Raw genomic sequence first — 24,954 nt, 5'->3', positions numbered from 1 at the left:
ATAGTTTATTATTGTAAATGATCTGGGTTGTTTTGCTCATTACAGGTGCTATAGAAATGCAGGTTGTTGTTGATGAGTATCACTTGTGCTTCAATAATTGTGCGTATTTTAGTGGCAGCTGAAGGAAAATGGGCATTTGTCAACTTGTAGGAGCGTATGGGAGGTGCTTGTGTTACAAAACAAAAGCAGGCTTGAGAGAGTGTTAACGTGGAGATTCCCACATGTAACGTATTCCTCAATCTATCACAGCATCTACTGTCCCAGCATTACCTTCAGCAACTGCTGGAAGCTGAGAGTTTGCAGTAGACATTACCTGCATCGTGGTGCTATCACTCTGCTCTAGTGATTGGTTAAAGCTCAGGAGAGAGGAAATTACAAATACCCCTGAACATTCCCTTGTGATGTGATGGGGCAGGATGTGTGTGATTCCAGGCAGATTGGTTAATATGTGCTTGGGTGCCATTCTCAAGTGTCACAGTGAACTAGGGTATATGACAATTTGGAATAATTGCAGATTGAGGAGATATGGAAATGTGAGCGTGAGAATTGGGAGCCATTCAGTCCCTAAAATCTACTAGAAATCTGAGTCAGAAACAGAAGATGCTGGACTGAGAAACCTGTTTAATGTTTCAGTTCAATCACACTTGGTCAGAGCTGGACATGTTACATTTTATGGTCTGATGCATCTGTAGGAGAGTAAGTAGGCCATTCAGCCCATCACATCATTCAATGAGATCATGCTGGATCTAATAATCCTCAGTTCCTGCCTTTCCCTATAATCTATGATTCCCTTTCTGATTAAAAACCTGTCGATCCCAGACTTGAATTTACATTTACTTAATGACCCAGCCTCAACAGCCCTCTGCAGTAAAGAAGCCCATAGATTGACCATCCTCTCAGAGAAGAAATTCCTCCTCATCTCTGCCTTAACTGTGCGACCCCTTATTCTGTGAGTCTACCCTCTGGCTCTAGACTCTCTCAAAAGGAGAGAGCACCATTCCATGTCTATCCTGTCAAGTCCCTAAGAATTTTGTATATTTCATATTCAATAAAGTTGATTTTGTAAATGTCCAGGAGCAGGTGCTGGTGAGGTGCAGGAATACCCACAATGCCGTGAGGTAGGGAGCAGTGGAGTTTCAACCCAGGATGGAATGACCACCTCCTGTTCCTTAGGCCTCTTGTAGCACAGTGGTAGTGTCTCAATCCATGAGCTAGGAGGCCTGGGTTCAGGTCCCGCTTGCTCCGGGGGTGTGGAATAACATTACTGAACAGATTGTGATTTAAAAATACCTACATCTGTTCCTATCAGTCCTTTAGTTAGCGTAGGAGACAGTGAAGTGATTTCTACCAGATTTCCTTTCCTTTTCAAACCGAAAATGATTGACTCTTGACTTTGTGTCTCTGGTTTCTGCATGGTATACAGGAACAGTTGTGTTAACCCCTTTTGTAACTCTGAGAGTGCTCCCCAGGAGCACTGCAATCGGTCTGTTGACTGCAGAGTGACACCTGTGGGACCAACTGGTGTCCATAGCGATAGATAAAGGCAGAAAACACAGCATCTGTGAAGAGAACAATGTCAACAGTGAATTCCAGTATGAAGAACTGCTTCCATCCAGAATGTGAACCTGCCTTAGCCATTCGCATTTGCTTGTGTCTGCTGTGGCTTGGTAGGTAGCACTCTTGCCTCTAAGTCACAAGCTCTGCCTCTAGGACTTCAGCAGAAAAGTCAAGACTAACAGTGCAGTGCAGTATTGAATGAACACTGTCCTGTCAGGGCTATCTTTAAGATGTTGAGTGTGTGGTGTTGGAAAAGCACAGCAGGTCAGGCAGCATCTGAGGAGCAGGAGAATTGACGTTTCAGGCATAAGCTCTTCATCAGGTTTTTGGCCGAAATGTCGATTCTCCTGCACCTTGTATGCTGCGTGACTTGCTGTGCTTTTCCAGCACCACACTTTTTGACTCTGATCTCCAGCGTCTGCAGTCCTCACTTTCCCCTAACTTTAAGGTGACCTGTTGAACTGAGCTCCAGCTACCAACCCTTGCAAATGTAAAATCGCACTATTTCAGACCATCAAGGGAGTGATGTGTTTGGTCAATGTTTATGTCTCAATCTTCACCACAAAAGCAGATACTGGTTGTTATTATGTTGTTGGTGGTTGTGGGAGCTTTCTGTGTTCAAAGTGGCTGCGTTTCCTACATTCCTACAATTTTAAGTGACTATTAATTACTTCATTGGCTTTATAAATATAGGTCTTCCTTTCTCCTTGTCATCTGTTAATGTCTAGCATTTCTTCATTGAGTTCATTGTCATACAGCACAGCAAGAGGCCCTTCGGCTCATCATGTCTGTGCTGACTAACAAACACCTACTGTACTCATCCCATTTACGTGCACTTAGTCCGTATCCTACTGCAGCCTGGCATTTTAAGTGCTTATCCAGATTTCCTTCTTGTGTTGTTTATAGCGTTTACAAACTTTGCCAGTGGGAAATGAATTTGGCTGTTATGACCAAGCTTGACTTGAGTGATTGTATTTCCAAGATTGAAGGTGATTTAGATAAGGCAGTCAAAGTTAAACACCAATTGAACCAGCTGCTATTAAAACCTCATTAGCACAGATTAAATTGATTAGGATTTATTTGGTGAAGGCTAAAATTTTCAATGTGCGATGAATATGGTTTGTTCAATTAAATGTTTGTATTTTCACTGTTGACTCATATGACGTGGAAGGATAAGTTAAATTCATTGGTAAATAATAGGTGTGGGTCTGTAGATGAATATATCATTGAACAAGCAGCCTCCACATGGCACTGAATGTAACACAGGCTAGGCTACTCATCACAACAGCCTTTAAGGGAAGGAGGAAATTAATATGGTTAGTCTTTGAATTCTGTTTGATGTCCTGCTGGCCACACTTTCATGTCTAGCCACCAGATAATAAGAAGGAACTCTGACATGGACTCTCTCTCGAGTTTGAATTTCACTTTCGTTCAAGCTGCACCTTATTTCCTTGTACCCACGTACGTGTTCTGAAAGCACAGTTTTGTCAACACACAGTTTAATCCTACTGTCTCCTACTTGGAACGCCTTTTCAGAACTCTGCTAATCCTTACCTCTCTTGCTATGTATCTGTAGCTTTTTAAATCTCAAGCTTGATGCTGCCTAGTTTACCTAGATTTTGCTTTTAATACGCTCAAACATGGCGCTTGTACTGATTCTTTGAACCGTCAGAAACAAACATAGCAACATACAAACTAGTATTTGGAGTAGGACATTTGGCCCTTTTGAACCTGCTCCCCCATTCAATATGATCATATCTGATCATCCAACTCAGTACCCTTTTCCCACTTTCTCCCCTTACCATTTGATCCCTTTAGGCCTCAGAACTATATCTATCTGCTCCTTGAAAACCTTCAATGTTTTGGCCTCAACTGCTTTCTGTGGCAGAGAATTACACAGGCTCATCACTCTCTTCATCTCAGATCTAAAAGGCCTACCCCATACCCTTAGCCTGTTACCTCTGGTTCTGAACTCCCTTGTATTGGAACATCCTACATTTAGGAACTATTGTAGTCCTGTTAGAATTTTACAGCTTGCAACAAGATTTCCAATCATTCTTCTAAAATTCAATGAATATCATCCTCACCAATCTAGTCTCTCTTTATACATCAGTCTTGGCACCTTTGTTACACTCCCTCCTTCACCAGAACATCTATCCTCAGATAAGGAGACCAACACTGCACAGAATACTCCAGGTGTGGACTCACCAAAATCTTCTCACTGTGAAGGCCAACGTGTCATTTGCCTTCTTCACTGTCTGTTGATCTACTTACCTACTTTCAGCGTTTGGTTTGCAAGGACTCCCAAGTCTTGTTACACCTCCCTCTTTCCCAATCTATCCTCATTCAGCGACTAATCTGCCTTCTTTGATACCAAGGTGGATAACCTCACATTTATCCTCACATTTCCACGTATGGAGTCAGATATTACGAGGGGGCATAGCTTTAAATTAAGGGGTGGTAGGTATAAGACTGATGTTAGGGGTAGATTCTTTACTCAGCGAGTCGTGAGTTCATGGCATGCCCTGCCAGTAACAGTGGTGGACTCTTTCTCTTTATGGGCATTTAAACGGGCATTGGATAGGCATATGGAAGAAAGTGGGCTAGTGTAGGTTAGGTGGGCTTGGATCGGCGCAACATCGAGGGCCGAAGGGCCTGTACTGCGCTGTATTTTTCTATGTTCTATGTTCTATTACACTGCATCTGCCATAGATTTGCCCACTCATTCAACTTGTCCATATCACACTGAAGAATCTGTATCCTGCTCATAGTTCACCATCCCACCCAAATTTGTACTGTCTCCAAACTTGGAGACATTGCATTTAGCTTCTCATCTAAATCATTAATGTCTACTGCAAATAGTGGGAGGCCAAGCACTGATCCCTGTGGTACCCCACCAGTCACAGGCTGCCACTTTGGGAAAAAGGCCTATTTACTGCTGGTCTTTGTTTCCTGACTACCAATGTCTATCCAGTCAGTACACTATCCCAAATCCCATAAAATTTAATTTTACATGTTCATCTCTTATGTAGGACTTATTGCAGCCTTCTGAAAATCTGCTGGCTTCCCTTTATCAACTCTCAAAAACTCTGCAAACTCTCAAAACTCCAGTAGATGCATCAAGCATGATTTATCTTTCATAAATCCATGCTGTCTCTGTCACTGTTTTCCAAGTGCTCTGTTTTTATAATGGACTGCAGCATTTTCCCTCTTACTGATGGCAGGCTGTAATTTTCTGTTTTCTCTGTACCTTCAATTTTTAAATAGGGGGGTCACATTAGCTACCCTCCAACCCATATGAACTGTTCCAGGGTCAATGGAATATTGAAGAATGATCACCAGTGCATCCACTATTTCTAGAGCCACTTTCTTAAGTACTCTGGGATGTAGATTATTACGGCCTGGGAATTTATCAGCTTTTAATCCCATCAATTTCCCCAATGCCATTTCCCTACTAATAATGTTTTCGAGCAGTTCCTCTCTCTCACTAGACTGTGTTCCCCAACATTTTTGGGACTATATTCATGTCCTTCTTTGTGCAGACAAAACCAAAGTGTGTATTTAATTGTTCTGACATCTCTTTGTTCCCCATTATACCTACCCCTGTTTCTGATTGTAAAGGACCTATATTTGTCTTCACTAATTGATCCCTCTTCACATACCGAGAAAAAAGCTTTTGCGATCAGAATTTGTATTCACATCTTGCCCTCCTGCCCATCAAAGGTTTGTGAATCTCCAATCCCAGGCCTTTCTGTTCTTCCACTCTCTTCAAAGAGGTCAGAGGCTAGATTCCTGCAGCACCTCCTGACTCTGCACAGTCTGTCTTTCATCCAAAAGGTATAAGTCAGGAGTATGATGGTATATTACTCGCTTGCCTGGAGAGGTATAGCTCTAACAACACTGGAACTATCCAGGACGAAGCATCCCGCTTAATTCACTCTTTCTAGTTTTCTTAATCGCAACCATCTTTTGAACTTTCCTAGCAAGGCACTCTGTTGTCATTGAATGCACCTCCTGAAGTGCAGTTAGGGATGGGCCATAAACGCTGACCTTGTCAGTGATACTGTCGTCATATTTTTTGAAACAAAAGTTATTTTGCTTTTGATTCGTGTATTAATGTTGCTGATTTTTGAAGGACAAATATTGATACTAAGCCGAGGAAGATCTCCATTGCTCCTCTTTGAAATAGTGTCATGGGATCATTCCCGGCCACCCAAGAGACAGGTTAGAAACTTGAAGTAATGTCACCCCCAACAGTACAGTGGAGGGATTACCTTACACTGAAAGACTGAAGCGACTGGGCTTGTATACCCTTGAGTTTAGAAGACTGAGAGGGGATCTGATTGAGACATATAAGATTATGAAAGGATTGGACACTCTGGAGGCAGGAAACATATTTCCGCTGATGGGTGAGTCCCAAACCAGAGGACACAGCTTAAAAATACGGGGTAGACCATTTAGGACAGAGATGAGGAGAAACTTCTTCACCCAGAGAGTGGTGGCTGTATGGAATGCTCTGCCCCAGAGGGCAGAGGAGGCCCAGTCTCTGGATTCATTTAAGAAAGAGTTGGATAGAGCCATCAAAGATTGTGGAATCAAGGGTTATGGAGATAAGGCAGGAACAGGATACTGATTAGGAATGATCAGCCATTGTCACATTGAATGGCGGTGCAGGCTCGAAGGGCTGAATGGCCTACTCCTGCACCTATTGTCTATTGTTTATTGTCTACATGATTTCCTCAGTATTGCACTAGGGCTTCCTCATTAATAAATGAGGATTCCTTCAGTACTGCGTTGGAACTGTAAGTCTGGATCTTTTGCTCAAAGCTCTGAATTTGCTTAGTCTTCTGATTAATACTGTTCAAACTTGGTGCAAAATGTATGATGGAGCCTGACCTTCCACCTAATTCACAATCGAGAGGAATAAATGACAGCCCATGATATATCAAAAATTTATTATCTGTGACAGATCGTCAAACTGTCAGTGAACATGCTGTGGGTGCACATTAATTTATATAAATGGCTTGGCCTCTACTGTTATTTAATTGCCTCATCAGATATATTTCAAGAGGACTATAGTCTTGCAGTTCACCAATATTTTTGTCATCGGTGCAAGTATTTTGAAGAAATTGGTGGCAGATGTTCCTTTGACAAATATGTAGTCGTTACATTTCAGTTGATAATCTGGGTTCCCTGACACCATCTGATTACTCGAGACTTGATTTGCACCGACAGCAAAGTTCCTTGTGAGTGTTCTTGCTGAGCTCAGGGAAATGTATATGCTAGCTATGAGACCCCAGGTCAAACAATGCACCTATTGAGGTCCAATGCAGCGGAATGATTTCAAAGCTTCAATTAAGATTTAGTTTTCATAATGGCCATAAGCAATTCAAACCTAGCTCTCCAGATTTATGGCACTATTTTGATTAGATTTCTGCCATGTTCTGAATGCTTCTTCACTTTATACACCTTTATTAGATTTTAGCACATACGTGCTTCTGCATATTGACTATATGTATAAACTGCATAAATTATTCACTTAGGTTTCAGCCTCTAAGAACTGAGTTCGCAGCCTTTATTTGATCATTTGCCCCTGAGTTAGAAACTCCATGAGTTCACTCCCTGTTTAAGAACCCTGGAATGATATAATCACACAATGCAGAAGAGGCCCTTCAGCCCATCAAGTCAGCACCACCAAAGCTATACTAAATCTACATTAGTCCCACCTTCCAGCACTAGATACATAGACTCAAGGTCTCAATCTCAGCTGCTTTTCACAGGCCAGTGCTGGGAGAGCACTGCAATGTCAGAGGTGCTGTCTTCCAGTTAATGTATTAAACTGAGTTACCTTCTGCTCCCTTTGAGTGGATGTAAAAGATCCTGTGGTATTGACTCCATGAAAACCACGGTGTTTCTCAGTTAAATTTATGATCTGACGTATCCTTCACCCAAAGATCGCTAAGTGTGCCTTCTTTCTCAATATATGCTACTGGATCTCATTTTTGTTCGTGGCACAGATTTGCAAAAGAGATTACATTTCAAACTTATTTCATTGGCCAGGGAGTGATCGGAGAGACGCAATATCAATTAAAAAGAGGTGGGAGCATAGTCGAAGTGTCACTGAACTAACAGTGCAGAATCCTACGTTCATGTTCTGTGGGCGTGGATTTGAATCCCACCATGGCAGATTGTGAAATTTGAATTTGATAGGAACAAAATCTGTAATAAAAAGCCAGCCCACATAAACACAGTCAATTGTTGTGAAAACTCATCTGGTTCACTAATGCCCTTTTGGGAAGGAAATCTGCTGTCCCTACCTGATTCGGCCTACATGTGACTCTAGACCTACAGCAATGTGATTGGCATTTGGGGATGACGAACAAATACTGGTCTGGGCAGCGGCGCTGCATCCTGTAAATCAATTTAAGAAAAAGTTTGATTTTTCTTTCCTCCCCTCTCAAGCTCTTTCTTGCTTTGGGATTGTTTCCCTTGGTCGCCGGTATGACATTGCCTCTGAACTGCTTGGCAGCCATTCAGAGGTTCGGCATACACTCATTGGTGTGCCAAAACCATTCCAAGTATTGACTTTTGGTTTTGGAAGTCACTGCCTCCTGAGGTCTGTGAAGCAGAGAAAATAACAAGAGGGATTGTTACCCAGGACTCAGTTTGATGGGATATTGTACGTAATGTAGACACCTCGCATACAAAAGTGGTTCCAGTGAAGGACCTAAGGAATGATTGCCATCAGATGTCCTTTTTAAAAAATGTACTTTTCTCCCCCCACAGATCGTCACTGACTGGTCCAACATTTTTTTCCCATCTGTAATTGTCCTTAAGAAGCTAGTGATGAGTTGCTTTCAGAAACTGCTACGTTGTAGTTGATGTAGTTACACCCTCAGTGCATTTAGGAAAGGAATTCCAGGATATTGATCCAGCGACACTATAGTAATGGCAAATAGTGAGTGAGCTGGATGGATCTTGCATTTGGTGGTTTCCTTTGTATCTGCTGTCCTTGAACTTCCAATTAGTCGAGGTTGTGGGTTTGGAAGGTGCTGTCCAAGGAGCCTTGGTGAATTTCTGCAGTGTTCCTTGTAAATATTCACTCCTCCTTCCAGCAGTGTGTGCTGTTTGTGGATATGTTTCCAGTCAAGTATTCTGGATGCTGTCAAGCTTCTTGAGTGTGGTTGGAGCTGCATTTGTTCAGGCAAGTGGGGAGTATTCCATCACACTCCTGACTTGTGCCTTGTAGATAGTGGGGAATCTGATCTACTTGCCATAGAATTCCTAGGTTCTGACCTGTTCTTGAGCCAAAGTAATTGTATGACAGGTCCAGGTCAGTTTCTGATGAATATTTGATTGTGGGGAACTCAGCCAAGATAATGCCACTTAGCTGGAGTACTGTGTCCTGTTCTGGGCTCCACAGTTGCAGAAGGATGTGAACACTTTGCATAGAAAGCGAAAAAAATCAAGCAGATGTTTTAAGGGATAGAAATCTTCAATTGTGAAGAGAGATTGTAGACGATAGGACTGTTTAGAACAGGAAGCATCCAAAAGGGAATTAGACTGTTAGCTGAAATGAAGAATGTGCCGGAATACAGGGAGAAAGTAGGAGAATGGCACAGAGTGAATTGGTCCTTTGGAGAAATGGTGCCGATATGACGGGCTAAATGATGACCTTCTCTACATTAACAATTAGACTGTAAAATATAAGAGCAGAAGTGGGCCATTCAGCCCATCACATCTGCTCTGTCAGTCAATGAGATTATGGGGTTGATCTGACAATCCTTAGAATCTAATGATTCTTGGAAGGTTACTACTGCTATCTCTGTAGTTATTTTTTTTTCACATCCTAGCTTGTATTCCATGAGGTCCAGGGGATTTGTCGATCTTTAGTCTCCATTAGTTTCTTGAGCATTTTTTCTCCCATGGTAGTTATTGTATGTATTTCCTCTCCACTTTATTTAGTATTTTTGAAATGCTACCAGTATTATTCTACTGTGAAGCCTGATGCAAAGTATTTATTCAACACCCCTGTTATTTCCTAATTTCTCCCTTATTATTTTTCAAGTCTCATTCTGTAAAGGGTCTATGTTTCCTTTGACCCCTCACTTCCTTTTTATATATTCAAAGAAGCTCTTGCTGTCTGTCTTGATATTGCTTGCAAGTTTATTCTCAACGTTTATAAAGTCATACAGCACAGAAACAGATCCTTTGGTCCAACTCATCCATGCCATCCAGGTTTGCCAAACTAAACTCGTCCCATTTGTCTGTGCTTGGCCCATATCCATCTAAACTTTTCCTATTCATGTACCTGCCAAATGTCTTTTAAATGTTGTAACTGTACCTGCCTCTACCACTTTCTTTGGCAGTTCATTCCACATACGAACCACCATCTATGTGATAAAAGTTGCCCCTCAAGTTTCTTTTAAGTCTTTCTCCTGTCACCTTAAAATTATGCCCTCTAGTTTTGAACTCGCCTACCCTAGGGAAAAGACCTTTGCTATTCTCCTTATTCAAGCCCCTGATGATTTTATAAACCTCTGTAAGGTCACTCCTGAGTCTCTTACACTCCAGGGAAGAAAGTTCCAGGCTATTCAGTCTCTTCTTATAACTCAAGCCTTCCAGTCCCAGTAAGATCCTTGTAAATCTTTTCTGCACCGTTTCCAATTTAATAATTTTCTTCCTATGGTAGGGCAACCAGAACTGTACACAGTACTCCAAAAATGGCCTCACCAAACATCTTGAACAACAGTAACATGATGTCGCAACTCCTAATCTCAAAGCCATGAGTAACGAAGGCAAGCATGCCTAACACTTTCATTACCACCCTGTCTACTGTGATGCATATGTACCTGAACCCATAGATCTCTGTTTGACAATGCTCCCCAGGGACCTACCACAAACTGTGCAAGTCCTGCCCTGGTTCACTTTACCAAAATATAGCATCTTGCATTTTTCCCAAATTAAACTCCATTTTCCCCTTTTGGACCTTTTTAAAAATTCATTCATAGGATAAGGGTGTTGCTGGCCAGGCCAACATTTATTGCCCATCCCTGATTCCCCATTGGGCAGTTAAGAGTCAACTACATTGCTGTGGGTCTGGACTCACATGTAAGCCAGACCAGGCTTCCCTCCCAAGAGGATATTAGTGAGCTAAGTGGGTTTTCTAACAATCAGCAATGGATTCAAGGTCATTATTGGATTCTTTATTCCAGTTATTGTTTAGGTCCTTTTTCAATCTTTCCCCTCCAACCTTACACCTTTTCCCTCTAGTTTTGTACTCCTAACCCAGGAAAAAGATCTTGGATAATCACCTTATCCACGCCCCTCATGATATTATAAACCTCTATAACATCATCCCCTAAGCCTCCGATGCTCCACAGATAAGATCTATTCAGCCTCCCCTTATCGCTCAAACTCTGCAGTCCTGGAAAAATCTTTTCTGCACTCTCTCAAGTTTAACAACTTTCTTCCCATAGAAAGGTGACCACAATTGTACGCAGTATTCTAAAAATGGCCTCACCAATGTCCTGTACAGCCACAATATGATGGTCCCAATTCCTATACTCACTAGCCTGCCAAATGCCTCCTTCACCAATCTATCTACTTGCAACTCTACTTTCAATGAACTACGCACCTGCACCTCTCGATCTCTTTGTTCGGCCACACTGTCCAGGGCTTGACCATTAAGTGTATCAGTCCTGCCCTGATTTACCTTACCAACATGCAACACCTCACATTTATCCAAATTAAACTCCATCTGCCACTCCTCAGACTGTTGCCCCATTTGATCAAAGCCCCATTGTCATCTTCGCTGTCCACTACACCGCCTGTTTTAGTGTAATCTGTCATTTCCTACATTGACATCTTTATATAAATGGTGAAAAGGATTAGATAATAGTATCTTGCCTATTCTTGATGTCAGGAACCTATAAGGCTGAGCCTGAATGGAATAAATAAAGAGCACAGTGTTGCCAGGATGTTTGAGTACTGAAACTGGCCTGAATCCCAACAGCAAAGATAAGGCTTTCATGGTGCAAATAGCTGCCTGGAGCTGGAAGCAAGGAACAAAGTATGATCACTTCAAAGCTCTATCTCACTCCACATATTTTCTTTATTTAAGAACGAAAAAAATCTCACATACAGCGAGTTGTTGTGACCTCAAGTACGTTGCCTGAAAAGGTGATGGAAGCACATTCAATAATTCCAAAGTAATTTCAATTCCCTGTGTGATTCAGAAGGGGAATATTTGCTAGGTCATGGGAAAAGAATGTGGACGAAGACAGTGAGTCTCCACTTCCAGAAAGTGGAATGATGGGCTGAATGGTCGTCTTCTGTGCTATCTGAATCTATTTGCCCTTACCTACACTTCCCTCCCCTATCCCAAATAAATATGGGCTAGAATGCAACAACGGTTTTCTCTATTTTTAGGGCATCAGCACGCTCCTTAATTTCTCGTCAGAGGCGGGAGTCTTGCGTCCGTATCAGTGTGTCGTTGGTGTTGCTCGGCATTGGCTTTTATTTTGGATTCCACGTTTTAAGCTACGGCAGCCTGGAGTCTCCCGGGAAAGGCAGCTGTGCCAATGATGCAAAGGCTCATCATCACCAAGGCAACAAAGTAGCTCCTGATCACCACCATGAACATGGGGTTTATCACCATGTCGCTGTGATTTCTGATTCAGGTCAGTGGAGAGTTTCCACACCCTTCAATTTCAAACCGATCCTGCTCACTTCTTTCTCGTTCACACTGGCTCCCGTGACCTGAGCATCTCTCAGGCTATGATCCCACAGTGAAGGTCAATGGACAAAAAAGGCTCTGGCTTTGCAGGGGGTGACGGTTACTTATGAGGAAAGATTGGATGTAGGCTTACCTTGTCCATTGGATTTTAGAAGGATGAGGTTGAAGCACGTAAGACCCTGAGCAAAATTGACAGAATAAGTGCAGAAAGGGTGTCTCCCCTTGTGGGAGAGACTAGATTTCAGGGATACAGTTTGAAAATAAAGGGTCTCCAATTTAAGATTGAGGGGAGAAGTTTTTTTTCTAACGGGTTCTGGGTCTTTGGAAGTCACTTGCCCAGAGAGTGGTGGAGATGGCATCATTGTCGTTTTAAGGCAGAGGTAGGTAGATTCTTGACCTAACAAGGAAGTCGAACATGATCAGGGTAGGTGAGAATGTGGAATCGAAGACACGGTCAAGAAAAACGTGTACCCAATAAACGCAATCAGCCGATTCCTCAGAAACAAACCCAAACCAGCAGACACATGCAACCAAAAACATAACCACATTAACTTACATTGAAGACATATCAGACTACTCAGACCCCTTGGCATCAGCCCACAATCCTACCAACACACATAAACAATGACTAATGAACTTAAAGGATCCAAAGTTTGTGCGAAGATTTGTAGCTCGGGTGCTCGTTGTTGTGGTTCTGTTTGCCGAGCTGGGAATTTGTGTTGCAGACGTTTCGTCCCTGTCTAGGTGACATCCTCAGTGCTTGGGAGCCTCTTGTGAAGCGCTTCTGTGATCTTTCCTCCGGAATTTACAGTGGTTTGAATCTGTCGCTTCTGGTTGTCCGTTCCAGCTGTCCGTTGCAGTGGCCGGTATATTGGGTCCAGGTCGATGTGCTTGTTGATTGAATCGGTGGGTGAGTGTCATGCCTCTAGGAATTCCCTGGCTGTTCAAACCACTATAAATGCCGGAGAAAAGATCACAGAAGCGCTTCACAGGAGGCTCCCAAATACTGAGGATGTCACCTAGACAGGGGACGAAACGTCTGCAACACAAATTCCCAGCTCGGCGAACAGAACCACAACAACCTAAAGGATCCATTAGCTACTACCAGCAAATTAATGTCTTTTACAAGATACCACATGAGAACTGTAAAAACAAAAACACTACATTGGATAAACAAGCAGGAAACTTGCCACCAGGATGCATGAACAACTAACCACCAAAAGACACAACCCACTATCACTAGTTTCTGTACATACAGGCAAAGAAAGACACCACTTTGACTAGGACAACGCACACATCCTAGGGCAGGCGAAACAAGGACACACGCATGAGAATTCTTATAGGCATGGCATTCTAACCAGAACTCCAACAATAAACACATTGATTTAGGTCCCAGATACCTTCCCTTGAAAAAAAACTGGAAATGGCATCACCCACCTTAAGAAAGCAAGATCTGTAAATAGAGAGGCAGGACATACCACCAGGGCTTCACCAGAGTCTCTCAATAATGAGTCATGGTGACAAAACATCTGAAAACAAACCATCCAGCTCAGTGAGCTAACTGACATACTACCATCAACCTGAGCTACAAATCTTGTCAAAAAACAATAAGTCATTATTTTATTTAAAAACAAGGGGTAAACTAGCTTAGCCCTGCTCCTACCTTTGTATGTTTATATAGTTCTGCTGGCTGAAATTAGTAAATGAGTGAGTTTGCTTTGAGGCATTTTTAAAAAAAAGTTCTTGATGTGTTCCTGCTGTCATCGTCCACATCTTCCCCATACAGATCATCTCTGGGTTAATAGGTCACTGGTGAGGAGTTGCAAAGTCTGTAACTCTGTCAAAAGTCCTTGATTAAAGCCATTAAGCCAGCAAAACCTCGAGTAATTAATCTGCAGAACCATGAAATTGAATTACTTACAGTTTTGAGCACCCTGACAGTTGGTTCACTTAAGTGTGTTTGTTTCAGTTTTAGTTTTGCTGAATGAGCACATTATTATGACACCTCAACTCTAAAGCGTGACAGGATGTACACACACATTTTTTGCACTCTGCCAATATTTAATATATAGATCTATAATCTATATATCTATAAAACACCATCTTCTGTTACATAATGTACATTATATGAAGAAGGTAAAAAGGGTTTAACTCTAAGCACCAGTCGTGTAGACATAGTTGTATTTCTCCTGAAAATAGGAGATTAATGGAAGCTCTAATTGAGCTATTTAAAAGGATGAAGGGAATTGGAAAGGTAAATAAAGATAAACCATTTTTTCTGCTATTAGAATCATGAGTCAGGCAACATAATCCTAAAATTGGGGTTTGACCATTCAGTGTAATGCCAGCGTGCACTTTTTCACACAAAAGGTAATGACTATCTGAAACAGTGTTTGTGAAAAGACTTTGGATCGTCATGGTCACTTAGAGCTTTCAAGACTAGATAGTTGGCTGAAGGCCAATTGCCAATATGGAGCAGTGGTAGGGGGAGGGGAGATGGTTTGGACAGCCAATAAATAATGGAGACTCTGGACTACACCTGTTCTCTAGTTCTACAAGTATGTGACTCAGAAGGTCTTTCTCATCATCATACGTTCATGAACAATCCAGGCATTCAATGAAGATATTGAAGAAATACTTAGATGAGCACTTGAAACACCATAACATATGTGTTGTCAAGTCATGGAAAATGGGTTTAGAATTGCTGCATTATTTCTAGCCTTTGACTAGTTGAGTTTTCGTAAATGTTAACCCAAAGAAAGTGGAGGATTCAGTGATGATTACACCATTAAGTGTAAAGAAGTTGTGGTGAGATTGTCTCTTATTGGAGATTATCATTGCCTGACATTTGTGTGGCCTGAATGTTACTTGCCACTTGTTAGCCCATGCTTGGATATTGTCCAGCTCTTGTCACATTTGAACATGGACTGCTTCAGTACCTGAGGAGCCATGGATGGTGCTAAATATTGTGCAATCATTAGCGAATTTCACCAATCTGACCTTACGATGGATGGAAGGCCTTTAATGAGGTGACTGAAGATGGTTGGGCCGAGGACACAATCCTGAAGAACTCCTGCACAGGGGTTCTGGAGCTGACACAATGTCATCCACCAACCATGACCATCTTCCTATGTGCCAGGTATGACTCCAGCCAGGGGGTAATTTGACATCCCCCCCCATACCCATCGATTCCAATTTTGCTCGGGCTCCTTGATGCCACACTTGGTTGAATGCGTCTTTGAAGTCAGGGGCTGTCACTCTTACCTCACTTCTGGAATCCAGCTCTTTGTGTCCATGTTTGAACCAAGGCTGTAAAGAGGCCAGGAGCTGAGTGACCCTGGCAGAACCCAAACTGGGCATCGCTGAGCAGGTGCTGCTTGATAGCACTGTTGATACATATTCCATCACTTCGCTGATGATCAAGAGTAGACGAATGGGGCAGTAATTAGCTGGGTTGGATTTGTCCTGTTTTTTGAGTATAGGTTACATCTATACACAGTTTTCCAAATTGTCAGGTAGATGTCAGTGTTGTAATTATACTGGCACAGCTTGTCTAGGAGAGTGGCAGGTTCTGGAGCACAAGCCCTCAGTACTGTTCCTGGAATGTTGTCAGGCCCATTAACCTTTGCATGATCAGTGCCTTAACAGTTTCCTGTGTTGCACCTCCCACATGGGGTGTTTTAATTCTATATTTAGCAAACAAACAGCAAGTCAACCTGTAATAGTAATAAACAATAGTATTTATTCATTTAACACAGCTAATATTATAAAAACAAAATACTTTATAAGCTAACAATTTACACGATAAATCTAATGCTCTATCTTGTATTCTAATGTAACTCTGGATGATCATATCCCACCACACTAAATCTAGGCCTTGATCCATCTAGGCAATGATCATCTGGTCGTCTTCTCCTGGTGGTCCCAAGAGTATCTTCTGTTCTTGGTGGTTGGTCTTGCATTACCACCACCACCACCACCATCCCCCTCCCCCGAAGGTGGTATAGTGGTGATTCTTATACCTGGAAGTCTTTGTGCTGTTTTGGGAGGGTCTTTGATGTCCATCAATAGATCGATCACACTGATCGATTGGACTCAACCAGGCATTGATATGTCGATGGTATCCATTTCTGGACGTGTTGGGGCCAGTAGGTCAGGTAGCCCTTTCCATGTAAGGATGTGAGGTGTCTCTTCGTCTGGTAAACAACTCAATGTTTCCGATTGTCCTGGGGATGGCATTCAGGTGATTTCTATTCAATTCAAATTCTAGTGTAAATTGTATTGTCTGCAGCTGCTGAGTCCATTATGTACTGTCTGTCTGTAGCTGCAGCCTGTCTGGATTCTGCAGCTTGTTTATTGTAGCGTCTTTGAGCACTGTCACTTATGGCCAAGGCTTGCCTCAATTTCACAGCATGTCTCATTTATTGTTCATTTTTTTTCATAAGTCCTTCATTTTGAGCAGCCTGTCTGGCCACACTTGATATCACGTGGAATGAATCAAATTAGCTGAAGGCTGGGAGGAGGCCAAGATTGATCATCCACTTGGCACTTCTGGCTGAAGATTGCTGTGAAAGCTTCAGCCTACATTTTGCACTTGTGTTAGATTCTTCCGTTACTGAGGATGGGGATATTTATGGAACCTCTTCTTCCACTGAGTTGTTCAATTGTTCACTGCCATTCATAACTGGATGTGGCAGAGCTTAGATCTGATCAGTTTGGTTGTGGTCATTCTCAATGCGAAGGTGGGACTTGTCTCCACAAAGACTATGTGGTGGTCATTCTTACCGATACTGTCACAGACAGATGCTTCTGCAGCTGGCAGATTGGTAAGAGTGAGGTCAACATGTTCTTTCCTCTTGTTGGTTCCCTTGCCACCTCTTTTAGGACCCAACCAGCTCAATCAGCAGTACTGCTGCCAAGCTACTCCTGGTGGTGCACATTGAAATCCCCCACCCAGAGTACACGTTGTGCCCTTGCCAAACTCAGTGCTTCCTCCAACTGTTGTTCAAAATGGAGGATTACGGACTCATCAGCCAAGGGAGGATGGTATATGTTAATCAGCAGGAGGGTTCCTTGCCCATGTTTAACCTGAAGCCATGAGACGTCATGTTGAGGACTCCCAGGGCCACTCTCTCCTGACTGTACACCACTGTGCCACCACTTCTGCTGAGTCTGACCTGACAGGGCATATCCAGGAATGGTGGTGTCTGGGACATTGTCTGTAATGATTCTGTGAGACATGACTTGGTCAAGCTGTTCCTTGACCACTCTGAAACAGCTGTTCCAATGTTAGTGAAGAGGATTTTGCAGGCTGATATGGCTGTTCCCACCATTGTCTTTTCTGATGCCTCGGTTGATGCCAGGTGGTCTGTCTTTTCTTACCACTTTGTTGAGACATCGTAGCAATTGATACAACTGAATGAGAGGGTTTTTTTCAGATTTCAGGGGGCAATTGAGGGTCAGCTATATTGCTGAGCATCTGGAGTCACATGTAGGCCAGACCAGGTGAGGAAGGTAGATTTCCTTCCCTGAAGAACATTACTGAGCCAGTTTTTCTGACGATTAATAGTAGTTTCATGATCATCAATATATACATGATTTATTCCAGATATTTATAATTTAATTTAAATTCTACCACCTGCTGTGTTTGGGTTCAAGCCCAGTTTCTCAGAACATCAGCTGATTTTCTGGGTTAATAGTTTGGCAATAATACCACTAGGTCATTGCCCCTCGTAAATCTGATCTGACTGTCGCCTTTAATTCCCTTTCCTACTCTTATTTTTCCCCTTAGATTCTTAATTGACAAAGGAGTCAATCTATCTCTGCCTTAAAAAAAATATTCACTGTCTTCACTGCCCTCTGGGGAAGAGGCTTTCAGAGACTTGTGTCTGTCTAAACGATTGAACCTTGATCCCACTTTTCTGCCCCCAAGTCTTCTGTTTCCAGTTTTGAAAATACTGAGCAGGCAGGGTCTTTGTTAAGACTGGGCTTCATATATCACGATCGTTTGAAGAATAGGATGCGTGGAACTAGCAAATAAGTGGCAGGGCTTTAACTGAATGCCAAAAACAATCTGTATATTTTATCAAAAAAGAGCGCAGGGTTATAGGGAACAGGAAAGAAGAGTTAAGGCTGTAGTGAGATCAATCATGATTTTATTGAATGTTAAAGCAGGCTTGATGGGCTGATTGGCCTACTCCTGCTCCTATTTCTTATGGCCAGAGAGGTTTTAGATTAGATTAGATTCCCTACAGTGTGGAAACAGGCCCTTCGGCCCAAAACGTCCACACCGACCCGCCAAAGAGCAACCCACCCAGACCCATTCCCCTAACTAATGCACCTAACACTACGGGCAATTTACCATGGCCAATTCACCTGACCTGCACATCTTTGGACTGTGGGAGGAAACTGGAGCACCCAAAGGAAACCCACGCAGACATGGGGAGAATGTGCAAACTCCACACAGACAGTTGCCTGAGGCAGGAGTCGAACCAGGGTCTCTGGCACTGTGTGACAGCAGTGCTAACTGCTGAGCCACCATGCTTCCCACCTTGCAAGACTGAAATGACAGTGAGGTCTATCAGGACTTAAATTTGAGCGGTAGTGCTGAAGATTCCATTTTGCAGTGGGCAGCAGTGATGTAGTGTTAATGTCACTGGTCTCATCGTCCAGACCCCAGACTAATGTTCTGGAAGCAGGGGCATGGGTCCCACTGTGGCATATGGTGAAATCTGAATTTATAAGAGACAATATATTTTATTGTGGGGACTACAAACTGAAATGGGCGTTGGACAATATCACTAAACAAACCTTCAGAGCCTACAAATAGAAAACATCCCTCCCTCCCTCTTGGACGCTATCTGGGAAAACAGCATAAAAACCAAGGAAGCTTTAGAGAGAGAATTCAAAACAAAAGAAAAAACCTAAGTCAAACTGATCAAGTATGAAATCAATGAAAGTCTATCAAACACAGACAATAGTGTATTATCATTGCTCAAACCAAAAAGACTGTGGAAAACCAACTTTTTATTTGTTGTCTGGACATGTGATATTTCAAACTTTGTTTACATTAATATATACGTTAATACATTTGAAGGGGTTTAGTGATAAATTCACAGAAATAGATTAGAAATCCTTTCTTTTTCTTATGTTACAGTTAACTGTTACAATAAATAGTTATTTTCTGTTATTGATGAAACACGATGATTTTGTCCTGAGTAGCAATCAGTCAGGCAAGTCTTGGTGATCTCATTTGTCATATATTTTTTGGAATTGGCATTACTTACTTAATTGGAATTAAGTGATAAATTCAGTAGAAGTACTTAATTAAAATGTTAGGCCAGTGGCGACTACATAATCACTGTCGATTATCAAAATGAAATCTAGTTCACTCATGGGGAAGGGAAGGGAATCTGCCAACCTTACCTTTGTCTGGTCTCTATGTGACCCTACACCCACAGTAGTGTGGCTGATTTTTAACTTCCCTTTGGAGAAATTAAGGATGGGCAATAGATGTTGGCTGAGACAGCAATGCCCACATCCCATGAATTAACTTAGAAAAAACATCTGCTTGGGGAGGACAGTGAAGCCCAGTAGAGAATCCTTGAATTGATATAGCACCTTTTGCATTCCCAGGAAGTCCTAAAGCATTTTCTACCCCATAAAATCCCAGTGAAGTGTAGCCACTATTGCAGTATTAAACATATGGTAGGCTAACTATGCACAGCAAGTTCCCATAAATAGCAGTGAGGTAATGAGCAGATAATCTGCCTTCAGTGTTCCTGGTTAAAGGATAAATCTTGTCCAGCACCCCATACTGACTACTTGCCTTTGAAATAGAGCCACAATTGTTACAGAGAAGTAAGAGGCCATTTGGCCTATCATGCTTGCGCCAGTTGTGTTACCTAATGCCAATGTCCTGCCTCTTCTCCATATCTCTGCACACCAACTCCAATGCTGCCATGGAATAGCACCCTGGGATCTCTGCGGTCTGACTGAGGGAGCAGGCAGCTGGCCAAGTAATCTCGCAAGTTCTCTCAGTGCTGCATTGGTAGTGTCAGCTGAAAATGGGTGAGGGTTACAGATGAAGTGAACAAAAGTATCAGGTCTGATTTCTATGGAAAGTTCTCAGAAGAATGTCCTAAAAAATATTAGTGCAGCTCTTCAGGAGTAAGCTTATCAAGGAGCATTTTAAGAGATTGTGCTTTAGTGAAGCCAGGGTCAAAGCCAATAAAACAGGCTGGAGAAAAGATAATTGTGAGAAGATAATAAATAAGACAAGAAGCAGCAATTCTGTGCTGTGAAGCTTGGCTTTTCAATATGCCTGTTACTCATCAGTGAAGGCTGAACTGTGAAAATTTCCTGAAATGATGACAAATGAATCACCAGGTAGCTAATGAGTTGGAATGTGTCTGCCAGTCTGCGTAAGGTCCACCAGCATTCTTGATTATTACTAATGTCACACGGCTGTCCATTAGGACGTGTGTTAAATGTTGTGCAGTGAACAATCCAGTATGGGAAATACAAAAGCATTTTTTTTGTACTACCCCACCTCTTGATGTCTTGTGAAGCAAAAGAGGTGTTTGCAGTTAGTGACATGATCCCACAAAATCATCTCAAGTCGCCTCCTCAGGTCTATAGGTTAACAGACCCACACAGTGCATCTGACCGAAACCTGGACTCAAAAAGACTACAATGACTTTATGCAACTCTGTGAGCCTTTCCAGATCCCAGTCCCTCAAACTCATCAGCCAAATTTTATTCATTCATTCACTGGCTTGATCAGCATTTATTGCCCAGAGGGCAGCATATTGCCGTGGGTCTGGACTTGCGTGTGAGACAGACCAGAGAACAACAGCAAATTTCCTTCTCTAAATCTCATTAGTGAACCAAATAGGTTTTTCTGACAATTGACTTTTAGTTCCAGATTTTTATCCACCTCCCAATCCGCCATCTGCCAAGACAGCACTCGAACCTGGGTCCTCAGAACAAATCTGGATTGATTACCTAGTGATAATACCACCCAGGGAGCTCCCAAACCTGGATGTATTGCTGAAGGTTCATCACATAACATCCTCCAACTGTTCAACCCAGTTAAGTAGCATCTTTCAGTCCTTCTTGAACAATATTATATATAATGGAAATGAAAAATAGACCATTTCTCATGCTGTGCTGTTCTGTGGCAGTGAGCTGGAGATTAAACATCTTTCATTGCCGGAGATTCCAATAATGTGATCTATTGATTAGCTTGTAGGTGTATAGTTATTATTGCAATCACTCCCTGCCAACCTCTTCTGTTTACTGTCTCCTTCAGGTCATAAATTCTAACTTGCAATAATGGTTATTTCTGGAATGCTCAGTGGTGAGCACTGTACTAATTGAATGCCATCTGTTTCTTTCCTACACCATGAAGAAATCTGCTCCAGCTTTGCGAAGGAGATCCTGATGGAAGGTGGGAATGCAGTCGATGCTGGAGTTGTGGCAATGCTGTGTTTGGGAGTGGTGCATCCACACAGTACCGGAATAGGTCCGTGAAGCTCGAGGGAACTGATAATAGGCAATGTGGAGTTTCTGTTTCAGGGAGGGTGTGGTGGGTGTCCTGTCGGTGCGTGGATTGAGAGATGCTTACCGTCTGAGCCAGTGAATTCCTTGATGCTTCTCTGATATTAAACCTCAATATATCTATCCCTTAAGAGTTGTAGAGATATACAGCATGGAAACAGGCCCATGCCGACCACATATCCTAAATTAATTAGATTAGATTACTTACAATGTGGAAACAGGCCCTTCGGTCCAACAAGTCCACACAGACCCACCGAAGCGCAACCCACCCAAACCCATTCCCCTACATTTACCCCTTCAACTGACACTACGGGCAATTTAGCATGGCCAATTTACCTGCCCCGCACATCTTTGGATTGTGGGAGGAAACCGGAGCACCCGGAGGAAACCCATGCCGACACGGGGAGAACGTGCAAACTCCACACAGTCAGTCGCCTGAGGCGGGAATTGAACCCAGGTCTCTAGCGCTGTGAGGCAGCAGTGCTAACCACTGTTGCCACCGTGCCGCCCACTAATGTAGTTCCATTTGCCAGCATTTGGCCCATTTCCCTCAAAACTATTTCTCTTCATCTACCCATTGAGATGCCTTTTAAATGTAATTGTATCAGCCTCCTCCACTTCCTCTGGCAGTTCATTCTCTCTCACTCTCTTATATACACACACACACACACACACACACACACCCCACCCTCTGCACCAAGTGTTGCCCCTTAAGTCCCTTTTAAATCGTTTCCCTCTCACCCTAAACCCATGCCTTCTGGTTCTGAACTCTTCGACTTCATCTAGATTTATCTAGTTACCCTAACCATGCCCCTCATGAATTTATAAGGTCGCCTCTCAGCCTCTGAAGCTCCAGGGAAAACAGCCCTAGCCTATCCAACCTCTCCCTATAGCTCAAACCCTCTGACCATGGCAACATCCTTGTAAAACCTTTCTGAACCCTTTCAAGTTTCACAACATCTTTCCTATAGGAGGGAGACCAGAACTGCACACAACATTCCAAAAATGGCCTTACCAATGTCCTGTACAGCTGCAACATGACCTCCCAACTCCTGTAATCAATACTCTGACCAATAAAGGAAAGCATACCAAATGCCTTCTTCACTATCCTATCTAGTGTGAATCCACTTTCAAGGAACTATGAACCTGCACTCTAAGGTCTCTTTGTTCAGCAATACTCCCTAGGAACTTACCATTAAGTGTATAAGTCCTGCTCTGATTTGTCTTTCCAAAATGCAGCACTTCACATTTATCTAAATTAGACTCCCCTCTACCCATTGGCCCATCTGATCAAGATCCTATTGTAATCTGAGGTAGCCTTCTTCACTGTCCAGGAGAAAGTGAGGACTGCAGATGCTGGAGATCAGAGCTGAAAATGTGTTGCTGGAAAAGCGCAGCAGGTCAGGCAGCATCCAAGGAACAGGAGAATCGACATTTTGGGCATAAGCCCTTCCTGAAGAAGGACTTATGCCCGAAACGTCGATTCTCCTGTTCCTTGGATGCTGCCTGACCTGCTGCGCTTTTCCAGCAACACATTTTCAGTTCTTCACTGTCCACTACACTCTCCAATTTTGGTGTCATCTGGAAACTTACTAACTATGCCTCCTATGGTCACATCCAAGCCTGACCAGAAATAGGCATGGTTGGAGCCGCTAGTTGATTCTATCCAGGGTGACAGTGAAGATTATTTAAGTTAACTTCTGAATGAATAACGTAGGTTTAGCCATTGGAAAGCATAGACCATTCTGCCTGTGGAGCCTGACCTGCCATTCAGTGTGGATCATGGTTGCTTGATATATTTTCCCCACCCTCATCCCTGTAATCCTGTACACCATCAATAATCAGAAATCTATCATCTTTACCTTAAAAGTCTCAAAGACTCAGCTTTCATAGCAGTGTGTGGTAGCAAATCTCAAAGATTCACAACCTACTGAGTAAATTCACATTTGAATTCTCCACAGGCAGAATGGCCTATTTTCTCCTCATCTTGAATCTAAATGGCATCCTCCTTATTTTTTCAATTGTGGTCCCTGGCTTTAGATTCCCAGTCAGGGGAAATATCTAACCTGCATCTACCCTGTCAATCCCTTTAAGTATTTTGTAAGTTTTGATGAGATCATCTCTCATTCTTCACAACTTCTGAGAATACTTGCCCAGCTTGCCCAATCGCTCTCCATAGGACAATCCCCCACCCCAGGAACAAGTCTGGTGAACGTTCACTCTGCTCCCTCTCTGGAAATAATGTCCTTCCTGAGATAAAGAGACCAAACTACACACTGTACTGTAGGTGCCGTTTATTTAAGCTCCTATAGGCAGAGGGTGTGTTGGTTGCAAAAATAAGAATGCAGGTTATTATTTGAATGGCTGTAAATTGAGAGTAGGACTGGTCAGTAAATCCTAGGTGACCTTGTACACCAGTCACTGAAAGTTAGTATGGAGGGGCAGCAGATGGTAAAGAAGACAAACTGTATGCTGGCTTTCTTGGCAAGAGGATTCGAGTACAGGAACAAGGATGTCTTGCAGCACTTGTACAGGGCCTTGGAACAAGCCACACTTGGAATATATAATGTCCAGTTTTGGTCTCTTTATCTGAGGAAGAATGTTCTTGCTTCAGAGGGGGTGCGGCAAAGGGTTACCAGACTGATTCCAGGGCTGTTGTATGAGGAGCAATTCAGTTGGTTAGTATTGTGTTCACTGAAGTTTAGAAGGACGAGGGTGATCTCATAGAAACCTATAAAGTTCTAATGGGACAAGACCAGATAAATGCAGAAAGGATGTTCTCAATGATGGGGGAGTCCAGAACCAGGCGCCATCGTTTAAAAATAAGGTGTAAACATTTTAGGGCTGAGATGAGAACTTTATTCCCTCCAGAGGGTGGTGAGCGTGTGGAATTCACTGCCACAGAAAGTGATTGAGTCAAAACCATTGCGTGTTTTCAAGAAGGAGGTAGATATAACTCTTGTGGCTAAAGAGATCAAGAATATGGGGAGAGGGTGGAATTAGAGTATTGTGGATGATCAGCCATGGTCTTATGAATGGTGGAGCAACCTTGAAGGGTTGAATGGTCTACTCTTACTCCTGTCTTCTCTGCTTCTATG

The 24,954-nt window shown here is 42.7% G+C and overlaps 1 protein-coding gene across 1 annotated transcript in view; it reads left to right on the top strand.

Moving 5' to 3' along the window:
• si:ch73-337l15.2 (glutathione hydrolase 6) overlaps window positions 1–24,954 on the top strand; it is a 65,681-nt gene that overhangs the window by 32,322 nt on the left and 8,405 nt on the right. The window contains exons 2-3 of the mRNA XM_060842649.1: window positions 11,989–12,239; window positions 21,708–21,821. Coding sequence (XP_060698632.1) covers window positions 11,989–12,239; window positions 21,708–21,821 — 365 coding nt within the window. The remainder of the gene's footprint in view (window positions 1–11,988; window positions 12,240–21,707; window positions 21,822–24,954) is intronic.

The sequence above is a fragment of the Hemiscyllium ocellatum genome, chromosome 2, assembly GCF_020745735.1.
Source record: "Hemiscyllium ocellatum isolate sHemOce1 chromosome 2, sHemOce1.pat.X.cur, whole genome shotgun sequence".
Taxonomy (NCBI): domain Eukaryota; kingdom Metazoa; phylum Chordata; class Chondrichthyes; order Orectolobiformes; family Hemiscylliidae; genus Hemiscyllium; species Hemiscyllium ocellatum.
This window is presented reverse-complemented; position numbering and strand designations above follow the sequence as displayed.